Genomic DNA, 20,732 nt, shown 5'->3' on the forward strand with positions numbered 1-20,732 from the left:
ACCTCAGTGCTCAGCTGGTGCTGTGTGAGTCCTGATGGAAAAACCTGTCAAAAATTAATTGCAAACACACTGGTTTCAAAATATTTGGCTCACATTTTAAAAATATATTTCATGTAGGTTCTTATTTTACTTAATACAACGTTTGACTGCAGTACACAAGAATAAGCCAAGAACATCGCAAACATTCTTCGAACGCTTAAAGGATAGTTACACCTATACGGTATATCACTGCAGTTATACCTTTACAGTTTTTACATTTAGCCATGTGTCTCCTTGGAGTGACTTTTTTCATGTGCTGTAATACTAAGGTGGACACAAGCCCAATAAAATGATCACTCTAAAGATAAAAACATGGATTATACTTAGAAAACCTACTGACGGAGAGCCTCAGCTTCCAAACTAGTTTTGCTGTCTAGACTGATACCTTATTATAGACCTTTTGTCCTTTTTCTCGCTGCTCATTTGCCTTCTTAGTAACCTGTTTGCCTCCTTTTCCCTCAGTGTGAGCTGATGCCATCTATAGACTATAAGCTATTAATGTGCAGCAGCAATAACAAGTAGAAAATAAAAGTCTTTTAGGGTGAATCATAAGAGATTAAATATAATTGAATTTAGCAGTGTGTTATGCACAAAGAAAACAATCTTGTTAAATCTGAAAAATTGTATTTTACATATTTTATGGAGGAGGTTAACTTGGTTAACTTCCAAAGTGAACCAACTGTTGGTTTGTGTTTGAATATTAGATTTTGCATTATGAATACGATTGCTTATGAGTTGAATGATGGCAGTTGTTACAGTTGCTTAGTGGGTCAAACTAGAAACTGGCTGTAAAGACCTTGTGATCTGATATTTAGTGTGCGTGTGTGTGTGTGTGTGTGTGAGAGAGAGAGAGAGAGAGAGAGGGCAGGATATAAATAGCCCCAGTATGTGTGGCTGCTAAGGAGCTCCCTGGCTATACTGGTGTTAAAACTACACAGAGAGCAGCTTTTTGACTGAAGGTAAACACCACACGATGAAAAACATTTTATTTGCTTAAAAACTTGATTAGTGTGGAGCTTGAATGCCACGCTGTCATATTATACAAACTGTTGCAATACATGTGGCATTTGAATTTCCATGCTATAACTTTGTGTCGAGTTGCAGTCTGCTCTCGTAACAGCATGTCCTCTGCTGCTTTATATATTCTTTTTAAGAAATGTCCACTGGAGTCATTTGTGAATCTCCATTTGTTTGTTTTGGCGATGCTGAAAAAAACCCCTGCAGCTTCTCAACTGGAGATTTGCTTTTGACATTGAGAGTTATTAGACTGAAAATTGGGACAATAAGTCCAATTAAAGTCATTAGATCCAATATCCTGCATGTATTATGGTGTCAGTAAAGTAAAAACAATGAGACTGACTGCCACATTTCCTGCTTAGCTGCACTGTGTTGCAGTTGTTATTCAGGACTGTGAGTGGTGTGTGATTTAATGCTCTTGTTTACCTTATAGCTGTGCCTCCTCAGAGTAACCCCTTCTGCACTGGCTCTTTTTACACTTGTCAGATGAGCATGGAAACAGAAGATGACTTTTATCAATCAGAGGAAGACTTGGATGAAGATGAGGCAACGCAATATATTATTGAACAAAGTCTAATTCAGTATAGAAAGCTAAAAGGATTAAATCCAAGGTTTCTATCTACTCACCCAGCATTCAAATATAAGTATCTATATTATGAATGTCTTGTTTGTTTAAGTGAATCCTTATTCTGTGCAATAACTTTAAATAGTGATCTGAAACCTTGTGAAGACCCTGATGAGATTTTTAAAGCAATTAAGGAGGGTAAGATGATGACCTTTAACCTCAGCGCTGATTCAGACAATTATGAATCTTTCTCAAAGATCTGATACGTCCCGTCTTCATATTCAGGTGATGAGAATGCCCTGAACAGACTTGCAGCCCAACCGGAGACTCTGTCCAGAGTTGATACACGAGGATGGATCCCGCTGCACGAGGCTGCGGCACAGCAGAATAAGAAGGTGCTAGAGATTATCTTTTCAGGTAAATGTAGCTGTAACTTTTGACCGGCACAGGCTTGTTCATTTCAACCCTGAGGTGTTGATCGGTTCCTGGGTGTTTGGGTTCCAGCATCACCCCCGGGTGCAGCCCAGTGTCGCACTCTGAAGGGTGAGACGCCACTTTTTTTAGCTGTGGTCCACGGGCTCAGAGAGAATGCTACATTCCTGTTACAGAATGGTAGCAACCCAGATCTCCAGAATGACGAGCAGGATTCTCCATTAGTGGCAGGTATCTCGCGCTATGTTCGTCTAACTTCAAACACATTTTATTTTAGAGATACCTCAACATGTGTGACACTTTCTCATCCTTTTCTCTCGTGCTCCTTTTGCTCACAGCTCTTCTAAATGATCAGTATGATTTGGCCACGCTGTTGCTTCGTTACAATGCCAAAATAGACCAAACTGGACCACTGAACAGGACAGCTCTACATGAGTCCGCGTTTTTAGGCTTGGAGAATTTTGTGTATCTGTTCTTAGAGTCTGGTGCTAATCCAAATGCATGTGACGTTAAAAAGAAAACTCCACTGGCTCTGGCTGCACAGAATGGACATCTAAATGTGGTGGAGGTTCTGTTACAGAAAGGTAAATGTAGTGATTTAACCTCCTTTTGCTTTTACTTATGTATATAAGTAAATGCGTGTTCTCATAGTGCTTTAATTCATTTTTTAGGTGCACAGGTGTGGTGTGAATCGGAGTCAGGTACGATTTTGTTTGATGCAGCGGCATCAGGAAATCCTGACATAATCTCCTTGCTGCTGGAACACGGTGCAGATCCAAACGTACCCCTTTATAGTGGGCACCTGCCAATTCATCGAGTGGCATACCATGGACACAGACTGTGAGCATTATCTATACTTATTTTCCTGAATTTTTAAATAGGGTTTCAACCAATATCATGTTCTCACATAAAGATTTTTTTTTGGTTGTTTTTTTTTTTACAGAGCACTGGAACACCTCATCCCAGTGACGAAGCTGCATGCTGTAAAGGAAAGTGGGATGAGTCCTCTCCATTCTGCAGCTGCTGGGGGACACGCCCAGTGTGTGGAGATACTGCTCAAAGCTGGCTACGATCCAAACTTCATGCTGCACCCAAGGATCCGCCGCAACTATGATGATGACCGCAAGTCTGCCCTCTTTTTTGCTGTGTCCAACAATGACCTCCAGTGCACCCGCTTACTGTTAGAGGCCGGGGCTCTCGTGAACCAGGATCCCATCAACTGTCTACAGGTGGCTCTGAGACAGGGCAATTATGAACTGATCAACATCTTGCTGAAGTATGGGGCAAATGTCAACTACTACTCCCGTGTCAACACCACTCATTTCCCCTCAGCGCTGCAGTATGCCTTAAAAGATGAGGTTATGCTGAGAATGATCCTGAACCATGGTTATGACGTGAAGCGCTGCTTTGACTGTCCATATGGTGACAGTTCCCATGATTACACTGCTTGGACGACGACAGTCATTAAAGACATGGTGGTGAGGCCATGTTTATGCTAAAAAAAATTATAAAGAGTGGAGCATGTGAAGTGCAATGGAGTAATGCTATTCTACAAAGTTTCAGATTGACTGTCACATCTCTCTGTTCCTTTCTAGTTCTGTGAGGTGATAACAGTGTCCTGGCTGAAGCACTTATCTGCCCAGGTGGTACGCATCATGCTTGACTACACTGACCACGTCTCCTTCTGCACCAAACTAAAGGACACACTGCAGGAGCAGAAACAGTGGCCAGAAATCTGCCACATTCAAAGTATGAACTGCTCACTACCTGTTGTCAGCAAAAATGTGCGCTTCATCTGTAGTTGCTGACTTTTTTTGTCCGACAGGAAATGTGCGGAGCCTGAAGCACCTGTGTCGCCTGCGGATAAGGGAGCACCTTAGACGCCTGCGTTTGAGAGCACCAGCTTTTATCAACTTCCTTCCTCTTCCTCCCAGGCTGAAAGATTATCTGCGTTACAAGGAGTTTGACATTTACAGCAGGGGCAGTATGATTATCCCCTGATGAAAACATATTTATAGATATCAAAGATGTCACTCTTTTATAGAAAGCTTCCTGCTTTATTATTATTATGTGTGATTAAAATTATATTACTTATACAGTCAAAAAATGTGAAAATAAATTGTACTCACCTTTTAAATATCTATCAGAGACGTATATATGAGAGCAGCGGGACATTGGTGGGTAACAGTTTGTTTGCAGATGACATGGCGATCTGTAGTGAGAGGAGGGAGCTGGTGGAAGAGAACCTGCAGAGGTGGAATATGCGCTGGACAGAGGATGAATGAAAGTCAGTAGAAGCAAGACGGAGTACATGAGAGGGAGATAGGTGAAATGATGAAGATGCCAGAAGTAGAGGTAGTGAAGGTTAGATGAGTTTAAACACCTGAGGTCAACCATCCAAAGCAACAGACAGAGCACAAAAGAGGTGAAGAAGAGAGTGTAGGTAGGGTGGAGGTGAGTGTCAGGGCTGATTTGTGACAGAAGGATAGCAGCAAGAGTGCAAGATAAATGGTGGAGACAGTGACAAAAACACAGGCCAAATGGAGGTGGCAGAGTCTAAAATTTTTGATGGGAATGACCAGGATTAGTACAAGATTAGGAATTAGTATATCAGAGGGACAGCTCAGGTCGAGCGGTTTGGAGACAAATTTTCAAAAGCTGACATTGTTTTTACATGTGCAGAGGAAGGATAGTGGATACACTGGACAAAGGAATCTGAATATGTTAGCATCCAGCCAGAAGTCAAAGAGGAAGACTGCAGAGAAGTGTCATGGATGCAGTGAAGGAGGACAACCAGAGGGTTGGTGTGATCCACTATGGCGACTCCAAAAAGGAGCAGCAAAATAATAATAATAATACCCTTTAAATATCGATTTTACTTACTGTAGAGGTTTACGTTTATTGAGTCATGTATGAAGGCAAGCGTATTACCGACACACATATGAAAATCACAGCCTCTCTGCTACCATCTAGTGGTAGAATGGGGTATTACAAGCGTGATTGCTCTGTATTTACTTCTACACAAGATTTTAATACATAGCAGAGCCAGTACTTATATATTACCAGATACTAAAGTTTTTGTAGCAAAAATGCAAAAAACAAATAGGCTTAAAAAAAGAAAAGAAAAGAAATGGGCAACAGAATCGGTTTGCATAAGTCACACTGTCAGGGCTTTCACAGCTCCAAAGCGTGTTTCACATCCTCTTTCTTTTTCTCACCGAATGTTATTTAATGTGAGAAATAGTTTCACTTTTGCCACCCTGTTCCCTCCACACACAGCCAATCAGACGGACGGTCACCGCGTCATGTGTTGCAGTACGCCTATCGGTCGCTGGGTGGCGCGGATTCCCTCGTATGTAAACAGTGACGGCAGCGTTTTGCAGTGGTGGAGAAGACCGTGTACGTCATTTTCACAATGGCGGAGGCTGGGTGAGGAGGAGAGTGTGTGTGTACAGCGGCGCCGTAATCGTCAGAGCTACATTGTCTTTAATACGTGCACGGTGCCCGAAAATGGCCCTGAACCCCAGCGCGGTGGGAAAAAGGGACTCAGACTATACCGAGACGACGGATCTCCACCCGAAAGGTGGCGAACCCCAGAAGAATTCAGCCGCCACCTCGGCCACAGCCAACCAAAATGGCGATCAGCCTGGATGTGGAGACAGTGTAATGCCCGAACAAGAAGCCCCTGAGCGGCGGAGGAGCATGCAGGCGGACGCTCGGAGCTTCAGCAGTTCTCCTCTGCCTGCCCAGAGATCGACCGATGAGCTGCCACGGAGAAATTTCCAAATCCCGAGGAAGATACGCGAACGGAAAGGTGGTGCCATATCGCAGCTATTTTGAACAGAGCCTGTCCTGTCTTTCATAATTCTGCTGCTGCATGTTGCTAGCCTGCTAGCTAGCTACCTGCTTTCGCCAGTTTTATTGGTTTAGCTAAAGGTTTGCGAACATTTCGGCTTCGGGCTAGATTACCATGCTGCAGTTTGAGCAGGCGAATAATGTCGGTTGGCGTAGCGTTTGTTTGCAGGCATGCCGCTAGCTGTGGTAGTCCCAAGTTAACCAGCGGGCAGCAACGGTGCAGCGAAGGCGCCACCAGACTGGCCATCTGAAAGCACACCTTGTTCCGTTTCCTCATCCCGCCCCGGCACCGTAGTGCTGTTGAGTAATACAGCAGGAGTCATGAGTGGTTTGCAATCATCACCTGACAACATGTGGGTGTCTCTTTGACCTCAGTGAAGGGCACGGATTTATCCACCCCACACGTCCATCCCGGAGTGTTTTCATAGCACCATGGTTCATTTGGTGGGGCTGCCCACCCCTTAACCCAGCTTGATGTCGCTGGCATTTCAGAGCATCAGTTTTGCACTTCACCTGAGTACCCCTGAGAGCATTACTCTGTGCATCCACCTACCTACGTTATACCCGCCCTTCCCCTTCCTTCTTGCAGAAAGGTGGATGGGCTCTGTTGGTTACATTTTCCACAACTATGCTGTGGAGCATCTGTTATTTGGATATATGCAAAGTCCTGTTGAAGTGGAATTATTCTAGCACTATAGGTTGCATAAGTAATTTATAAAGTGTGTTAGTTTCCTAACAGCAATGAGGTACACTGGGCTGCCCCAGTACCCCGTCTCCAGCCTTTTTGTCATTTTGACTTATAGTGGAGAGGTTTACTATCTGTTATCACACAGGCTCGAGGCTGTTGACATTTCATTCAGGTTGTCTGCTAGTCATGGTTTCACTTCTTTGCATGAGTTTGGATTCACTTGATAAACCTTATGTAAATAAATGCAGGTACTAGACTTCATCCACTGTGTCAGTGTAGCTGCCAGGATTGTTAAAAAAAAAAGCACTGGTCACTGGTGTTACGTGCAACATCGAATGCCCATGGTTATTTTGTATATTTAATATTTCAAATGATAACACGTGACATTCATATTCAGCTAAAGCCTAAGAAGGAACCGTATGCTTTAGACTTAAAGTCTTACAGCGAGGTTGTCTTTTAAATGAGGGAAATGGTTGGTTATCAGTTTGATGTGGCTGCCTCCTGCAGGTTAAATTTCAGTTTAAAATGTGACTTTACGAAGGGATCGTCCTCTGCTCAATCGCTCAGTCCTGCAAAGTGCAGATGTGAAACGCTAATCCGCTGATTCGCTTCTCTGTGTGCAGGCTTGTACCAGTTTCTCCCCCCCGAGAGCCGGGAGTTTGAGGACCTCGTGAAGATCATCTCCTCGTTTTACCTGGACGCATCATCGCGAGGAACCTTCACCTACTGCAAGGCCAGGCTAATTCACAATGAGCTGCTGGAGAAGGAGGTCAGTCGTCAAGTTTCTGGATAAAATGGCAGGCAATTTAAATAACTGTGCTGAAGAAATGTTAAATATTGCGAGGTTTCCCCCGTGTCTAATTTACTCTCTGCTCGCCTTTTCTTCGTCAGTTCATAGAAAAGCGGAGAGAGATGAAGCAAGAGGGCCGGACCGAACAAGAACTCGCTGAGTCGTACTGCTTCCTTTTCCCAGACAAATCCAAGGTTGGCCTGCTGGCAAAACCTCACTCATATATGCAGAAGGATATTGACAAATTGGGAAGGCGCGGAGGTTTTTGACTTGCTTCTGAGCTTTGCCTGTTCTGTGTTTTCCAGCTCCAGTGGATCTGTGAGAAGGGTTTATCAGTTGGACACTGTAAGATTAATACACTAGGAAATCCATCAGTGGGTAAGCCGGGTGCTCCCATGTTGCTGTTATATGAAAATGGGCTTTGCAGAATAATTAGTTGAATTCCTTTTTATTTTACTTATCTGCAAGTTTCACAAGCATTTTACAATTGCCTCTGAAGTCTAAGGTAATGGCTCTTACATATGCAATAATATATTAGTCCAATGTTTATTGCATACTTTGTTTTCGGATACATCGTTTCTCAGTAATATTAACAAGCATCAGCAAGTAATTGACATAAACGTAGCCTATTAGAAATGTTTTCCCTTAATTTGTTTTTTGTAATCCTTGTAGGTGTTTACCTCTCCAAATATTCCGATTTGTTACAAATCAATCCTTTTGAGGTGGGCGCGTTTGGAGACATGATCATTTTTAAAGTTATGAGGGTATGAATACCTTATCTGTTTTTTGCATTAGAGCTTTGACAGTTCTCTGTTTCCATTTGGACTTTGAGTCAGTAGTTGCATTTTGTCTCTCAGGGACGAATAAAGCACATCCACGAGAACACGCCGAAGAATGCAATCGAATCTTCACCCAAGTTTGACTGTCACTTGTCCAAAAGTGCCAACAGGGTTACATCTCTGCTGTCTTACAGAGCTTTTGAGCTCACGCAGGTAAGTGCTGATTCCTCTTTATTACCCTGTTTATTTAATCTGGTGTTCTCTAAAACAGCGGTCCCTAACCTTTTTTGCGCCACGGACCGGTTTATGGCCGACAATATTTTCACGGACCGGCCTTTAAGGTGTCGCGGATAAATACAACAAAATAAAACTAGTACCGGTACCGAAAAAAAGAAGATTTATTCGTAACACACGTGAAAAGACCCAGGAAAACCGAGTTAACGATAAAAACAATAACAAAATAACGCTGAAAACCAATAAAAACCTTGAAAACCATACATTTCATACCTGAGCCTCAACTCTCGCGGCCCGGTACCAAACGACTCACGGACCGGTACCGGTCCGAGGCCCGGGGGTTGGGGACCGCTGCTCTAAAAGGTCCTGTTAAAAGAAAGTTCTTCCTCCCCACTCTCAGCAAATGCTTGCTCGTAGTGGGTAGCTGGGTTCTTCCTGTGTAATCTTGCACAATTGTTGTTGGGATCTAGTGCTGTGTTTTAATCCATCTTCATTTGTGTGTTGCAGCAATATTTTTTTGAGTTTGCATTTGATGAGATCAAAGCGCGGCCCAGGCACGTGTGCCCCTACGCTGTGGTTTCCTTTCAGTACAAAGGCAAGGAAGCTGCAGCAACTCCTATGGCTGCACACAGGTACGTAATCCCGCAGGAAATGGTAAAACCCAGAAAGCATTTCTAGGCCGTTGAAGTTTTTCTTTTTCTTTTTTAAAATGTATTACATCTCCGCTGAGTTTGTAAACAGCCTCTATGTTTTGCTCTTTAACAGGTTTAACACTATTTCCTCTGAAGGAAGTAAAGGTAATGGTATTTAAGCTTTTCTTAAATGTAATCAAAGAAATTGGCTTCTTTTGTGTTGTGTTAAAATAGTGCCGTGTGTGTAAACTTGATAATATATGAAGTGGGTCTGTGCAATAAGAGAAAAATCTATTATGTGCTATGACATGACTTAGGCTAGATAAACAAATACTGAAGTGGGGCTATAAGATATATGGTTCATGTGTCTTGCTGCTAGCTTTTAAGACACCAAATGTGTCTTGAAATGAAGCAGCAGTTACAAAAAGTTATGAAGTATCATGCCTGATGTCTGTGTAGGTTCTCAGTTATCCAGCTCACGCTAGTCTCAGGAAGAATGTCTGATGTTTGACTTCTGCCTGTTGCAGGGAAGAGCTGCTACACTGTGTGGAGTGGTCCACTAGTGAACAAGGGCCAGGAGTTGTTCCCCATCTGTTTACGATCCTCCCTGCGTCCTTACCTTCCTTTCAAACTGTGAGTAAATTTTTTCCCCTCTCATGCAAGTCTTAACAAAAGGTCCACAGTGCTACTGGACTTTTCTTTATTAATCATTAAGGACACTCTTTGCTACACAAGATTTTTTTATGTGCTGAACTTTAACTCTTTGCATAATTTGTAGGAGAAAAAGCTACAATGTCCTGTTTTGTTGTTCTTGTTGTTTTATGTTTTTTAATAATGTAACATGTGCCCCGGTGCAGGCCTGAGAAGTTAGAGGTGAATCGGGGCATGCAGCTAGAGCAGGTGAAGCGAAAGATTCCCTCAGTGCTCTTTTCCTGGGACACCTACAGCGTCTCACGGGAAGGTTAGTTCAGAACACACATTTGTTTCTCCCTTTTTTTCCTCTCATAATGATCATAATGGCCCCTGGCATGTGGGCGGTTGTGCATTACTTGAAATTCTTTAAAGCTTTTCTAAAAGCATTCATGCATCATGAAGCCCGGCTGTCTCAGTAAAGTAGCTTTTGTGTGTGTGTGTGTGTGTGTGTGTGTGTGTGTGTGTGTGTGTATCATAAATGATTACATGTTGAGTAACGCATTCCCGCCTGCTTATTTCTGTCTGCAGTTATGAAGTGTGGGATGTCCTGCAGCCTGTTTGAGGTGGTGGACGGGAAAGGCAAACCAACCAGCGGCAGCTTGGCCGCTCTGGTCAACAAACTGGAGAGAGACCGGATGGTGAGTCACATACCTGCAGTTTATCCAGGTTCACTCAGCAAAATAAACACAACATTCTCAGGTTGAACAATATTCAGGTAAATAAAATGCTCTTTTCTGTTTTGACAACTTTGCATTTCTGTGCATTTGTTTGATTAAGGAGGATCTCGTTTCATAAACAGTTCAATTTTCTCATTGCTTAGAAAACAGTGTAGGGATGTCATCTGTCAAGCTGCCGTGCTAATCCTGTTCTATTTTGTTCAGTAATTTTAAACAAATAGCATAAACCTGTCAGTTTAGCACTCATTTACACACTGAGCAAATGAAATCCTGTCCAGAAACAGACTGGTAATATGATTGCTCCCATTATGCGATAATGATCTATTCTCTGGTGTTCTGACTGCAGCTTTTGCTTTTCTTCTTCAGGTGCTGGTGAAGTCCTTATTTGACAAAGGCTTTCTCTTCCTGTTGTCCTCGGCTCAGATGGTTGAATCCAAAGGTGCCAGAAAGCTTTATCTGCCACTCTCCTCTTGTAATTCTCTGTTGTGTGAGTTGAACACCTACTTGTTGCCTCCGGTGAGAGTTTGGTTTTAAAAAGGTTCTCTGTTTGTTTTCTAGACCGACGGGGGCGGATAGAGAAGAACCTGCAAGCATTATTCATCTTTCAGGAGCCAAGGATGATCATCAAGTACTGTAAGTCGTATTCATTGTCTCTACATGCATTTTCTGACTGATCCCGAGTGCCAGCATCTCCGTGCAACGCTAAAGACTATTTCATTTTTGTTTATCGCTGTTATCTTTGTCATGCCGGTTTTTACACGATTCTGATGCGTTTTTTTCCCCCCCCTCGTTCTTAGCATCGAGGCTGTTCGAGCCAGAGCCGCTGACGGTGGAGCCTCAGCCGGCTTTCTTGTCATCCATGGAGTCTTTCATCCCCGCAGTGCACTACGGCCTGTTCAAGTTGCGCCCAAACCCAGGCAAGGACCTGAGCTCTGGGGTGGAGCGTCAGGCCACCGATTACCTAACTCGTATGGATTCGGGCACAGTGCGTCCATTCATTCTACCTGACTACAAATATAATGTAAATGAAAGGACGAACCCCGTCACAGCACCCAGACCCAAATGTAACATGGATGCTGTGCTGCGATCGTACGTTCACAACCCCGCAAACTATATTTTACCTCTGAACAAGGCAAAGGACATCATTGAACGAATACGGAATCCTGCACCCGTACCTGCACCCGCTCCAGCCCCAGTGGAATACAGCCCTGTTTCTGACTGGGGCGGCTCGGACAGGGGCTCGGACAGAGCAGAGAGACCCTCAGAAAGGCTGTCCCAGGAGAGGGCGCCTTCAGAAAGGCCAGCCCAGGAAAAACCGCCAACTGACAGCAGCAGCAGCGGCAGTAGTATTAGTAGCAGTAGCAGTAGTAGACGGAGGCCAGGGGTGGCCCATTCAAACGGAGCCCAGATGCAACACAAGCCCCACGATGAGTCCCAGCCTCAGCCACAGAGGTTGCGGCTGTCCCAGAACGAGTACGATAAAGACAAAATGAAACAGCTGCTTAAGCTGATTCAGCTTCATAAGAAGGCACTCGTGAAGGATCCCGGGAAGGACCGGGGGGAGGACGGCGCCTGGGATGCCAACAGTCTGAAAAGGAAATTTGAAGGGGACGAGAGAGGAGGCGCGAACAAACATCAACGCACAGATCAGCTGAGCAACGGGGAACCCAGCAGAGGTGAGGCGCGCTGCAATCACCTGTGGAGCAGGATTTCAGTCGTAGAATTTAAGTCACAGCCGAATGAATGAATGAATATTTTATTAGTTTCACAACACAGTCTGATTAGTTCTCAGAAATTGAATAACTTAAATACATTTTTAAACAGGTTCATTTCAAGATGCATGTCTTTTTGTCGCTGACCCAGGGGGCTGTTTGAATATCTGTGCATACTGAGAAGAACATCCTAAAGCTGAAAAATAACCTATGTGATGAAATGATGAGAGGCTTTCCGAATAACCTCAAGTTTATTTTGGCACATCTGTATTGCAGTTTCAAAACGTGCACTACTGCTAACTTATCTGCCTTACTTGTGTCCCACTAGGTGCACAAGGGGACGACCTTGTGGATGAGGGTGGGCAGAATGAAAATCTGACAGCAGTGATGGAGAGCATGGGGATCTATGACACCGACCTAAGGGCCCGTGGCAACACCAATACCTCAGCCGTCAGCGAGACCCAACGCCTTCTCAAGATCCTCCTGGCCACACTCAATAAAGCTGTGGCTCAGGGTTCAGTGTCTGCAGACTCGAACCACGGTGAACCATCAACAGGTTCAGGAAGGGGGGAACCCGTTTACCACGACCCGGACCATAGGAAACAAAACGAGCCTCCGTCACAAACGAACTACGCCGAGGTGAGATGTAAACAGCTGATAGGGTTGTTATTTTGGAATATTTTTTCCTATCCAAAGACGAATAAGTATTTTATTGTACTTAAAAATATCTACTGGTGTGTTCTCTCTGTGCAGGAGGACATGGACTGTAGCCCAGGTAGTCCATTCAGCCCGGGCTCCCCACCAGAGCAAAGACGCACATCAGAAAACACAACCTGGGATATCCCCGCCAACGAAGGTACCTGAAAGCAATGAGTTCACACAGTCATCAATCTTTGAGGCATATTTGTGCTAACAAGGCATCACCGTGACTAATTTCATATCTGGCTTCCTCAGACAAAGCGCAGCCATTTAATGAGCAGAAGCCCGAGCCGAAGCCCGAGCCAAAACTCGAGCTGAAGTCTGAGCCGAAGCCTGAGCCGAAGCCTGAATTGAAACCCGAACTGAAACCCGAACTGAAGTCCGAGCTGAAGCCTGAGCCAAAGCCTGTGCCAGTGGCTGCGCCAGCGGCAGACATTGACCCAGAGCCGAAAACGCCTGCCGTTGTGGAAGTAAAAAAGATGCCTAAACCCACGCTACCTGCTGTAGAGGAAGTTCCATTCAGGCCCTCCATCAGCTTGGACACAATACTAAATCAGGAAATTCATAGCCTCTCTTCTGACATTAAAAATATCATGCACACACAACACATCAACTATACCTCGCAGCTGCCCCCGCGGTTGCCTCCTCGCCACTGCTGGGTGCCCAGCAGCTGCTTCTCACACTTCATTGTGCCCTACGTCTCCCCTGTCCCCATTCACGGGCACGTCAAAGCGCTGTGCGAGAAGATGGACAAGTTGATCCCAGCTCCACCTGCTCCCTCCAAGGTCACTTCTCCACCTCCCCCATTGACAACATCTAATCTTACTACCCCACCCCCTGCCCCCATCCCGACCACCAAAACGAAAGCAGAGCCCTCCCTGTCAAAGAGCACCGCCTCCTCACAGAGCAGTAAAACAAGCGCCATCAAAGAGATGACATCCACTAAGATTAAATCGGAAGCCCCGTCAGCAGAGATGGGGGGAGAGGTCTACTCTCCTTCTCAAGTCACAGCGGAGTCTCCGGAGCAGAACTCACAAAACCCAGGCGCAGCTTCTGGCAGTGGGCCTGGCCTGCTAGCCGGCAGCCTGATTGGTCAATTGAAACCCGAAGTTTTCAGCAGCCTGGTGGAGATTTTTAAGGACGTTACCAAGAATACAGTTAAATTTTACATTTATTCTGGAGACGAGGGGGAGGAGAGCGCTGTCTGCAAGGAGATCAAGGTACAATGCATTATGTCATTATGTTTGTAAAGATTATTGATTAACCACAGGATTCTGTAAATAATTCATTGCAGCTGACTCTATTGCAGCTACAATACAGTCAGTCAGTAAAAAGTCAGACAGTAATAAAAATGATGCTGAGGAAATTGAGTTGAAAGATAAAAGCAGAAATAATCTTATTTAACTTCTGTTTTTTTGTTTGTTTTTTGTTTTTGCATCTGTTTTGGGGGCATCTCAAAATATAAATAAGAGGTGGAAAGAGTCTGTAAATCTGCAAAGGTTTCAAAACAAAACAGTGGCATACTTATTTTCTATACAAGTCTAGGATTTCCAATATTTCACTGCTTAAATGTCACAGTCATCATCATCAGTCATAGTATAAAAGATGGATGTCATTTCCAGGTCAGCAAACATCAGTGCTTTAAACATGCATTTTCTCTAATGACCAGCAGAGGGCAATTCTTCTGACTGCTAAAAGATTACATGCTGTGTAGAAGTCAATGGGAAAATAGCTCTTGGCTACATTGCTCTGTGACCTCAGATGGGTTTATCTGTTCAGGCATGATTTCCAGGTCACGTCTAATAAACTGTGAAGTTCATTTTATAAATTATGGTCATTATTAGGGTCAGGAAGGAGAATGTCCAGGGTTTGCTCATTGGCTAACGACTTGTGAGTAGTCATTAACTAATGAGTGCACACTGTCCTCAATCCTTAACACCCCTAGTTGACATCTAAAGTGCTACCATTTTGGAAGAACTACTTAACAATGTTACACAGAGCTCCAGCGGTTACTTGATGATTTGATAATGAACAACAAGTTTCGTTTTTTTACTCAAAAATGCCAAATGTTTTCAGAAAAAGGCATTTGCTGTTTTCATTGTCGTGTGTAATAGTCTTCAGATATCATTAACTGCTGGAGTGTGAATCAGACATATAACAAGCAAACTGCACGCAGTGTGGGCTCATTAAAAAAGATGGAAAAGCACTTTTTCAGGTTTTTATGGCTAAAACTAATATTTTGGAGAAAATTGTAAGAATTTGGCAATGAAAATCGTAATTGGTTGCAGCAGTAATGGTGTTGTTACTGCCCATTTTACATGTTTTCTTTCACTTTCTTCATTACTATTTTTTTTCTTTTACCGGAACCAGAGAGCTCATGTTTATTCTTCAGAGGGGATGCATACCATGAGTGCAAATACAGGTCATTGTGGGAATGTGCAAGGCTGCACTAGCTTCTCTTTGTCACTGTGGGTTCATGTCTTAGTGCTCAGCTCTTTCTGTATCTGTCAGTCAGTCAGTACTCGTGTAAAAGAAGAAGACACATTCATCTGTCTGTCTCTAACAATCTCATCCTCTCCTGTCTGTCACAAAGGAGTACTTGAAAAGTCTTGGCAACAGCGAGTGCAGCCCGCAGACATTTTTGGAAAACAGCAGCAGTTTGGATAAGCTCCTCATCATCATTCGGAACGAGGACATCGCAGCACATGTGCATAAGGTACAATCGCCGCCCGTTATCCTCCCTCCAGTCGCTCACATCCAGATTGTAGTTCGGATGAATCAGCACCCGCTGAGGCAGGTGGCGATAAAACATAAATAATGGGAAGTTTTACATCTCCCGCAGAGTGCTGTTTTTCATCTTGTTGCCTGTTATTTACACGTTCTATTTAGTTATAGTGCTGCGGAAAGGTTTTAGCGCCAATAGCAAAGCGAGGATGCTTTTAAAATATTGTCATGAATTATTTCTCTTTAATTTACTTCACACAGTGCAGTAAACAAAACTACCAAATAACTGAGGATCAGTATTCGCAGTGAGCACCCTTTTCCTTTAAAACAGCACCAGGTCTCCTACATATACATATCTATGAAAGTACTTTGCCAATTTGTTTTTTTTTTTAAGCATTTCAGATATATATATATATTTTATTTAGGCTCTCAGGTGCTTCTGTTGCTTAACTCACTCAGCTTTTAAGTTTTGGGTGGTTTTTCTTTTGTTTTAGCTTGTTTATTTAGTAGTGTCCCTCCTTGAGAAAATCTCAGGCCAGTTGCTAACAGATCAAAAAATATTGGCGCCAATTGCTCTGTTGAGTTGGAGATGGCTGGCTAGAAAACATTTAAAATCGCCTACACTTTATACCATCTTGTTCTTATTAATGCTGTAAATAGTTCTTAGTAACACTGGCTGTCTGTTGTTTTGGGTCTCAGTGATTCTGAAGAATCAGTTTTGGATTAGTCAGACACTTCCCTGATGCTAAACGATTTAAATGCTGGACCTTATATTTCAAATTAAAAGATGTTTAATCTGGAAACTATAAAAACAACTTAATGTTTGGGGAATTAAAAAAAACTCACTTTTTCCTTTATTATGCAGATCCCGGCTCTGGTGTCTTTGAAAAAGTTGCCTTCAGTGAGCTTTGCTGGAGTGGACAGTCTGGACGATGTCAAGAACCACACTTACAATGAGCTCTTTGTGTCTGGTGGCTTCATGGTGTCTGATGAGTTTGTCCTCAACCCTGATCTTATCACGCAGGGTAAGTTGTGTTTTTCTTTGTGTGGACTGTACAAGGTCCAAACAAATATTACTCGACTAATGCTTGTATTGCGTGTTGAACTTGTATTGTGTGTTTTGTCCAGATCGTTTGCAGGGACTGCTGAAGTTCCTGGAGGAACAGAGCACCCCTGAACACCCCTGGCAGTGGAAGGTTCACTGTAAGTCCCAGAAGAAACTTAAAGAGCTTGGGAGGTCAGTATCTCAGTAAGAGATTAGCCATAATAGCTGTATCCACATCAAAATGTTTGCCCATACTGGTTTTAACTGACCTCTTTATGGATCTGCTTTTGCTGTTGTTTCTTAAAGGTTAAACACTAATGCCATGGGGCTGCTGAATCTTCTGACAGCCTATCAGAAAAAGCATTTAGTGGAGTTCCTCCCGTATCACGAGTGTGACACGCAGTCGCGGCAGGCTCCAGATCTGGACTGCCTCATCAAACTCCAAGCTCAGCACACACAACAGCGACACCTCATCTTCCTCACAGGTAATCTCACTTCACCCCCCCAAAAAAATCACCATTTCCACATGCCTCGTTAAGATTGTATTACTGTTGTGTTAGCAAATGTCTTTTACTCACTGAAAACGCTCATTTTTACAGAGAGACCGTTTGAGATGTTCCTGCAATACTCCAGAAACGGAATTGTGATAGCGAGCATCGACGATGTTATGAGCGGTTTCCACAGTCTCATCGGATCCATTAATCAGAACGAGCTTCCTACACCTCCTTCTACTGGTGGGTAGCATCAAAAAGGGCGCAGAACACAGAAACAACAGAGTTCATGTTTTCTGTATAATCTCATTGTTTTGCTAAATTGCCTTTTTCTCCAGCCATCTCACCAGTTAAAGATTTATGTTCTGCCAGACAGTTTTTTAAAGCACTGTTGTTAATGCAGCCATAACACATTTGTTGATTATATCTTCCTTTCCACTTTTCCATTACTCTCCCACTTTCTCTCTCTCTCTCTGTCTCTCTCTCTCTGCCCTCTCCTGGTCTCCCAGTAGTGAATGATGAGTGTGTGGAAGAGGAGGACATGTCATTAGACTCTGATGATGGCGAGCCACCAACCATATTAGATCCTCCAGAGCAAAAGCAGCAAGTTGCAAAGAAGCCTCCGCAGCCACCCCCGCCAGAGAACGAGTTTCGTCCTCCGCTCCCAGACCAGCAGACCACCCCTGAGACGACGCCTACACTGTCTAACTACAGTGCTTTCAAAACAGCCATCTCTCAGTTCAAAGCCACGAACCAGATAGGCATGGGCTCTTCAGACATTGGCAGCTTGTCACCGGGAGGTTTCCCTGTGAATCCCCACCAGAGCTTCCTGTGCCCTTCGGCCTCGTGGTCATCATATACGGGTTCCTCTAGCTACACGGCCTCCCCAGCCTATCCCGCCTCCCCCTGCAGCGGCACACAGGAACCTCCAACCACAGTTTCTTCCGGAGCCCCAACCCCGCCTGTCATGCCCCCAGCAGGACCTCTAGCTAACCTGGCCTCCCTCCCCTTGGAGGTCAAGCCTCCCCCTCCCCCTCACCTCATGATGCTGGGTCATGGATATAGCTCGGACGCTGGAGGAGCGGGAGCTGCTGGGACCTCTCCCCTCACCACCACAGTCCCCCCCTTCACAGACCATAATGACGCAGCCCAACCAGGTTTCATTGCTGGGACTCCTAAGAATGCTAGTGGGACCCCCAATCAACCGGACAGGACACTCAGTGGACCTGGGGACGGGGTATGGGGGACTGCAGGGACCACAGCTTGTGACAATGCAAGCAACCCGGGCGTGGTCCCACCTGCCCCGGTGGATCCCAGTGGGCTCGCTAAGACTGGAGAAGCCGTTATAGGCAGCACCCCTTGTAGTCAAGGGGTCAGGACTCAGGTGAATTGCGCTGACGGCCTTGGTGCATCTGTGGGTATTCCCACAGTACCCACAAGGGGGGGCTCTGTACTCAGACCTAAGCTACCTCCACATCCAATGTCTGGTGTGGGCTATGGCAGTATAGGTTGCATGCCTCCACATATGGATCACAGGCCAATGATGGGTGCTATGGGCCCGGGTTCTTTAGGAAGTTATCGAGGGAGAGGAGTCCCACCTGTAGGACTATGGCCTCGGCCTGGGCGAGGGCACGAACGAGGCGGTGGGACTGGAGGTGGACCCTGCTCTTGGGGTTACCCAGCAGGCAGGGGTGGGCCACCAAATTATTACACAGACTATTCATATTCTCACAATTATGCCCCTGAATAGACAATCAACATGATTCAAGAGGCAACACAAACACCATACACCAGAGACTATAAGTGCTGGCTGAATGTATATATTTCCTTGTCATAAATGCATTGATTTAAAGCAGAAAATAAGGATCCTGGTTTTCTACATTAATAAAAATTGATACAGGCAGGGTTGAGTGTCCTACTGTCGTGTAAACTGTCTGTACACTCTTTCCATGTGAGCTATTTGAGACCCTGTTCAAACCACTATATTTATATTTGCCAACAAATGTTAATGGCCTTCCAGCTTCTCCGAATTAATCATGTTCTGTTTGTCCCAGTTTGGAAACGGTTTGTGAACAAGGGGAAAGGCTGATATTTTTTTAAAGAAAAAAAAGAGTGAATGAAATTTCACTTTTGCTGTTGGTTTTCTTTTCTTTTTTTATTTTTATTTACACACTTGGTTGTCCAGAATTCTATGAAAAATAAAACATTTCAAATCTTGTGTGTGTGATGGGTTTGATGACAGTGTCAAACAAACCATTAAAAAGATAAATCCCAGTTGTCTTACTATTTTTATTTATTTTTTTGCCTTGGAACCTCTCACCAACCAAATAGTTCAATTTTCAGCATGGAGGTGGATGATGGAGTTAAAGTGTAATATTGACAACATTAGTGTGTAGAGTACTGTAATGGAATTAAAATACTGACATCAAATGTTATTGCTTGTGCTGGTGGATTTAGAGGGTTTTTTTGTTTTTAAATGCAGTGAGGAAACATTTCCTGACATTGACATAACATCAAATAAATCTATATTCTCCAGCACTTACATCCTTTGAGGCTCCATACGGAGTGCGACTAGCTCTTCAACTGAACAGTCACAACTGAAAAACTCCTTAAGAGGGTCAATGAGTGAGTTGTCTCATCAGCTATCTGATAGAGGGGAACGCCAGGGGGCGCTGTTTGCTTTTAATGTAAGAAATGGGTTAGCAGCACCTTTTTCTCCAGAACCTCATTCCAGTTGTGCCATGGAAGCTTAGGGAAATGTGAAAATAAGTTCTTCCTGCTAAATCAATTATGGTTAAGACCCGTCACACAAATGCTGAGCAAGATGTATTTTTATTATTTTTTTAGCAACCTTCTCCACACGGTTATTTATACTTAAAATAACCACTATAAATGCAATATTGAGCGGAGTTCTGAGGCTTGTATGCCTCATAGAGGTATGCTTGGTTCTGGAGCATGAAGCACAAATAACAGACTGACTTCTACTGATTTTTAAAGGGACATACACATTACACAAAATAAAAAATTGACTATGCAAGTTATGGAAAAATGCAATTGAATATGCTGCTGCTGCTAGCCTTTGTTAGTTGCTGCTAAGAGTTGTAACGAAAAAAAATCAAAGATGATAGCTGAGGTTTGTAAAAATGATCATTTCAAGCAACTCATAGAGGTTAAAAAATTAAAAGGTTTGAAGTTAGGTTTTTATTTTGAAAATAGGACATTTAAAGCACGGCCTAAAAAGTAGCTTGAGACTTTTATTTTGAAATCCCCACAGAAATAGTTTTTAAAAAATAAAAACATGACATTTTAAAGCATTAAATTGGGATATTTTATTTTAAAACATTTTTTCATAATTTTAAGCAGCTACTTTTCTTAGAATTGGACACCGTAATAACAAATTTTAAACTGTGCTAAAGCTAACGTGTTGCTAACAGTAGCTGCTCGTTCCTGGCTAATCGATTCATGTAAGTCTTTACTCACGTTCCCTAAAAAAATATCTGACTCTTAAGTTATCTGCACAGAGAGCAAGTAGAGTAGGTGTTGGTGCATTTTCTTTCAAAGAATGTGGGCAAAACAATGAATAAACCTGAACAGAAAAAAAAGGTTTTGGCAAAAACAAAAATAACAGGTTAGTTTTAGCTGAAACGTGTTAAAATGCTC

The 20,732-nt window shown here is 43.6% G+C and overlaps 2 protein-coding genes across 3 annotated transcripts; both read left to right on the top strand.

The window, feature by feature from the left end:
* The first annotated feature begins 13 nt into the window (after positions 1 to 13).
* asb14b (ankyrin repeat and SOCS box containing 14b) lies at positions 14 to 4,614 on the top strand. The gene is made up of 10 exons (XM_084917396.1): positions 14 to 998; positions 1,543 to 1,667; positions 1,767 to 1,819; positions 1,907 to 2,038; positions 2,126 to 2,284; positions 2,392 to 2,637; positions 2,725 to 2,893; positions 2,997 to 3,531; positions 3,649 to 3,802; positions 3,879 to 4,614. The coding sequence occupies exons 2-10, from the start codon at positions 1,543 to 1,545 to the stop codon at positions 4,052 to 4,054; spliced, it is 1,749 nt and encodes a 582-aa protein (XP_084773522.1). The 5' UTR covers positions 14 to 998; the 3' UTR covers positions 4,055 to 4,614.
* An 818-nt stretch (positions 4,615 to 5,432) lies between these two features.
* Positions 5,433 to 19,346, top strand: tasorb (transcription activation suppressor b). Of its 2 annotated transcripts, none has more exons than XM_084917351.1 (23): positions 5,433 to 5,867; positions 7,220 to 7,365; positions 7,488 to 7,580; positions 7,692 to 7,764; positions 8,059 to 8,150; positions 8,244 to 8,378; positions 8,907 to 9,031; positions 9,165 to 9,196; positions 9,559 to 9,664; positions 9,889 to 9,992; positions 10,253 to 10,362; positions 10,768 to 10,840; positions 10,960 to 11,034; positions 11,199 to 12,077; positions 12,442 to 12,752; positions 12,867 to 12,969; positions 13,068 to 14,032; positions 15,406 to 15,528; positions 16,402 to 16,561; positions 16,665 to 16,773; positions 16,888 to 17,066; positions 17,181 to 17,315; positions 17,585 to 19,346. In XM_084917351.1, the coding sequence occupies exons 1-23, from the start codon at positions 5,564 to 5,566 to the stop codon at positions 18,820 to 18,822; spliced, it is 5,670 nt and encodes a 1,889-aa protein (XP_084773477.1). In that variant the 5' UTR covers positions 5,433 to 5,563; the 3' UTR covers positions 18,823 to 19,346. The 2 variants fall into 2 exon arrangements, with proteins under 2 accessions (XP_084773477.1, XP_084773478.1); XM_084917352.1 differs by having other exon boundaries at positions 5,439 to 5,867; positions 17,582 to 19,346.
* Positions 19,347 to 20,732: the final 1,386 nt, after the last annotated feature.

Source organism: Perissodus microlepis, chromosome 20 (assembly GCF_051167445.1).
Source record: "Perissodus microlepis isolate ML-2025 ecotype Zambia chromosome 20, ASM5116744v1, whole genome shotgun sequence".
NCBI classification, from domain to species: Eukaryota; Metazoa; Chordata; class Actinopteri; order Cichliformes; family Cichlidae; genus Perissodus; species Perissodus microlepis.